We start from the raw sequence: 4,041 nt of genomic DNA, 5'->3' as shown, positions 1-4,041 counted from the left end.
TCACCTTGGCACGCTTGGATTGACAAGAAAGCTAGGAGAGCATGTATTTTCAAAAGAAAAAACGAAGAAATCGAAAACTAATAACTAAAAATGAAGTTCATATACTTGTTGTCCGTATACACATGTTAGTTTGACCAAAAAGAAAAAGTGAAAAACAGTTCGTTAATATGATTGTGTTGACGTCCTACGTCCAGCTTAAATTAATAATAATTTAACAACATAACAGAAAACAGACTTGGAAGATGCTATGATTTCAGTTTTCTGGAAGTTCATTTAGCTGTTGAGAAAAGAAAGAAAGCAGTTAAAAGTATAAGAACTACATATTCTAAGTCTTACATATTGCAAAATAAAAGTAGTCTGCTGCTATTTATCATGATGGATCACAAACTAGAAGCTACTTTATTTTGTTTCAACAGAAAGCTACATATATATTACAGATACCTCTCGTTGGAAATTTGTCCAGAGAACAAATAAAAACAGCAAAAGGATAATCGTTGGAAGATGACAACAGCTTGCTTTAAGTGATCAACTTGTGAATGGTTTTCATATTAGCAGCTTCCTTGATGGTCCCCTTCAAACCAAACGACTCCCATGTAGTTGAACTTTTAAAAGAGTTAATCTTGAATCCAACATATTTATATTATATAAGAGATGGTTTCACCATGTTAGGTTGATGTCAATCAATTATCCTCTGAATCCATCTAACAATTTGAGCAATGTTTCATGGAGATTTAATCTTTCCCTGTATGGCTTGGACCAGATGTAGTGAATCAGCTTCTAACATGATATTATTCCAACCCCTGCTTATACACCATTTCAGCCTATATTGTAGTGCTTTTGCCTCTGCCCAATTACTTGTACCTTTGCCTAGGCTGATGTTGTAAGCAGATATCATCTTGCCCTTATCATTTCTGATCAGTCCTCCTCCCCCACAATAATCACCCCTGCAACTACCATCACTATTTAATTTGATGTGATTGGGAGGTGGGGGGTACCATTTGGTAATTTTGATACATTTCTTCGCATAGTTATTACTTAACTTGCTGCATAGAGAAAGCCAGTATGTTTCAGTCAGTGACTGTTGATTGTCTGAATAATTTGAGTAGTGATGTTCTTTGTTGAAATGCTGCTGTTGAAGTTGATGAAACTAAATCTTATGTTATGCCTTGCTTTTCATATTTCCCAGCAGCTCATCTGAGGTAGAATTCCTCTTACTAACTTAGCAACAAGGTTCCTGGCTTGTATATTCCAGCAGTTTACGAGGATCCGTCTAAGAGGGATACCCTGAACTTTGATGCCTAATGGATGACATATATTTGACCATAGCTCTTGTGCCAATTCACTCTGACCAAATAGATGTTCTACAGTTTCTACCTTGTGGTTAGTGCAGCAACAACATATGGATGGGCCATGAATTTTGAACCTACCAATCTTGTTATCTATTGACAACCTATCCTTGATCATTCTCCAGAAGTGGAAGTTAATTTTTAGTGAAACATTCTTGTGACATGTTCTTCTATCATGCCAATTGTCTTCTGCCCTTTTTCTGAGTAAGTTCCAAGCTGAGGATATAGTGAAACTTCCTTCTGTATTGGGGACCCAAGTAGCTTTATCCTTCTTAGACTGAGTGAAGTTGACTATTATGTGTTGAACAGCCACTTTCACCTCCCATGGAACTCTGTAACCAGCCCTGTTCCATTGCCAGGTGTTATTCACATGAACTTCATTAAGCATTATGTTGTTTGGAATCACATCATCTGGTAATAGCCTGTACAAAGCTCCTTCTCCGGGACCGCCTGTCATACCGGTAACGATGTCCGCCTGACCAATTTGCCATATTATATTGTCCTCTACTTGGTGTTTTATCTTGCACATTGCTCTCCAAGTCTGGGGCTGTACTCCTACCACCTTCCTAATTAATGGATTGATTCTTGAGCAGTATTTTGCCATCATATAATCTATCCACATTGAATCTTTGGTTCTTTGGTTCCACTACTGCTTTGCTATGAAAGCATTATTGACATCCCTTAGACATCTAAATCCCACACCACCCTCTTCTCATGGTAAGCACATAGATTCCCATTTGCTCCAATGGTATTTCCTCATAGATTCATTACCACTCCATAAAAATCTTGTTATAGCACCTTCTAGTTGTTCAAAAGTACCTTTGGGAGGTTTCATTGTTGCTAGTAAGTGAAATGGCATTGCCAGTAACACATGTTTGATCAATACTATTCTGCCCCCCAATGATAAGAATTTAGCATGCCACGAATGGATTCTCTTGGTTATAGAATGCACCATTTCTAAAAAATAGATGATTTTCATTCTGCTTAAAAAGAGAGGGCAACCAAGGTTATAAGCCATTCTTTCCTGTTCATTTCAGTAAGGTGGGTTACTCTATGGATTACTTCTAGGTTGGCCTTTGGAGCAAATTCCACACAACTTTTTTGTTTATTAATCAGCTGACCTGAAATATTTTCATAAGCAATTAGTACTTTCAATACTTCTTATATCAGCAGGCTTACCTGACGTGAAGATTATGACATCATCTTCAAATGCCAAGTGAGTAATGTTTGGACCTTTCTTAGGTCTATAGAAACCTGAATAATTCTCATCAACAACAAGATTATTAAGAAGCATAGATAATAATTCAGTACATATTACAAACAGAGCAGGGGAAAGGGGATCCCCCTGTCTTAAGCCTCTATTGGATTTAAAGAAACCATTTCTAGGACCATTTGGCACAATAGAATACCAATTGTTAGAAATATGCCTATATATTAAGTCAATCCAAATTTCATTGAATCCTAGCTTTCTCATAACCTTGCATAGATAGGGCCAAGATACCCTATCATATGCTTTAGTCATGTCCAACTTGAGGACTATGTTATCATAATTGTTGGGTTTAGATATATCTTGAACCATTCTTGGGCTAGCAGGATATTATCAGTTATGGATCTCCCATGTATAAATCCACTTTGGTTAGGGGATATTATATTAGGCAAGATCCTACCAATTCTGTTTGAAAGGATTTTGGCAATTATTTTACTCGGAATATTACACAACTAATAGGTCTAATATCAAAGAAAGACCGGGGTTGAAGGCATTTAGGAAGCATAACGAAACAAGTATGAGAGACATACCTAGGTATTGGTGCACCATCAAAGAATTCATTTATAGCATTATGAATATCTGGGAGTATAAAGTCTATGCATACTTGAAAGAATTTTCCTCCAAACCCATCAGGGCCTGGAGAACTGTCAAAATTAATATTTTTAATAGAATCTGTTACCTCCTAGTTTTTAGGTTTGGCAATCAAGATGGAGTTCGTATCCTCTGTTACCAGCTGGGGAAGTTTGTCCAGTATTCTGAAGCTTCATTTGATCTCCTGATAACTTAATAGCTCTTCATAGTGTTTTATTGCAGCTGTTGCTATATTCTGGTGGCCTTCCATTTTATGCCCTTCATTGTCCATTATACTATTAATATTCAATTTGCTCCTTCTATCTTTTATTACCTTGTAGAAATAAGAAGTATTCTTATCACCATCTTGTAACTATCTTGCTTTGGCCCTTTGTCTATATATCTCATCTTGGTTCTTTATTAACCTGATGTATTCAGCCCTTGCTTTGTTGAGGTTGCTTCTGGTCTCATCACTAGTAGCTTTTGTATGTTTCTTTTCCAAATCCTTTACTTATTTTCAGCTTCTTTTACATTTCTAATGATGTATCCATATGCTTCTCTGGACCAGGAGCTAAGCTTCTTTGCTACTGATTTCATTTTGATATGCAGTTGCCACATATCTAAACCTTGAGTAGGGATCAGCCATGCTTTTTTTACAATATCCTTGAAGTCTTTGTGTTCGCACCATATGTTGAGGAATTTGAAGTATCTCACAAGGTTTATCATTTCTTTATCTATAGTAACTCGCAGGGGTGCATGGTTTGAGCTTGTCCTTAACAGATGAGATAAATTTGTGCCATTGAAATTATCCATCCATGCTTCATTGTATAGTAATCTATCCAGTCTCTTCCAAATGGT

The 4,041-nt window shown here is 36.6% G+C and overlaps 1 protein-coding gene across 1 annotated transcript; it reads right to left on the bottom strand.

Annotated features, from left to right (window-relative positions):
* Positions 1-721: 721 nt before the first annotated feature.
* On the bottom strand, positions 722-1,950 carry LOC132053715 (uncharacterized). The gene is made up of 2 exons (XM_059445826.1): positions 1,220-1,950; positions 722-1,043 (listed from the first exon to the last, which is right to left on the bottom strand). The coding sequence occupies exons 1-2, from the start codon at positions 1,948-1,950 to the stop codon at positions 722-724; spliced, it is 1,053 nt and encodes a 350-aa protein (XP_059301809.1).
* Positions 1,951-4,041: the final 2,091 nt, after the last annotated feature.

This window comes from Lycium ferocissimum, chromosome 4 (assembly GCF_029784015.1).
Source record: "Lycium ferocissimum isolate CSIRO_LF1 chromosome 4, AGI_CSIRO_Lferr_CH_V1, whole genome shotgun sequence".
Lineage (NCBI taxonomy): Eukaryota > Viridiplantae > Streptophyta > Magnoliopsida > Solanales > Solanaceae > Lycium > Lycium ferocissimum.
This window is presented reverse-complemented; position numbering and strand designations above follow the sequence as displayed.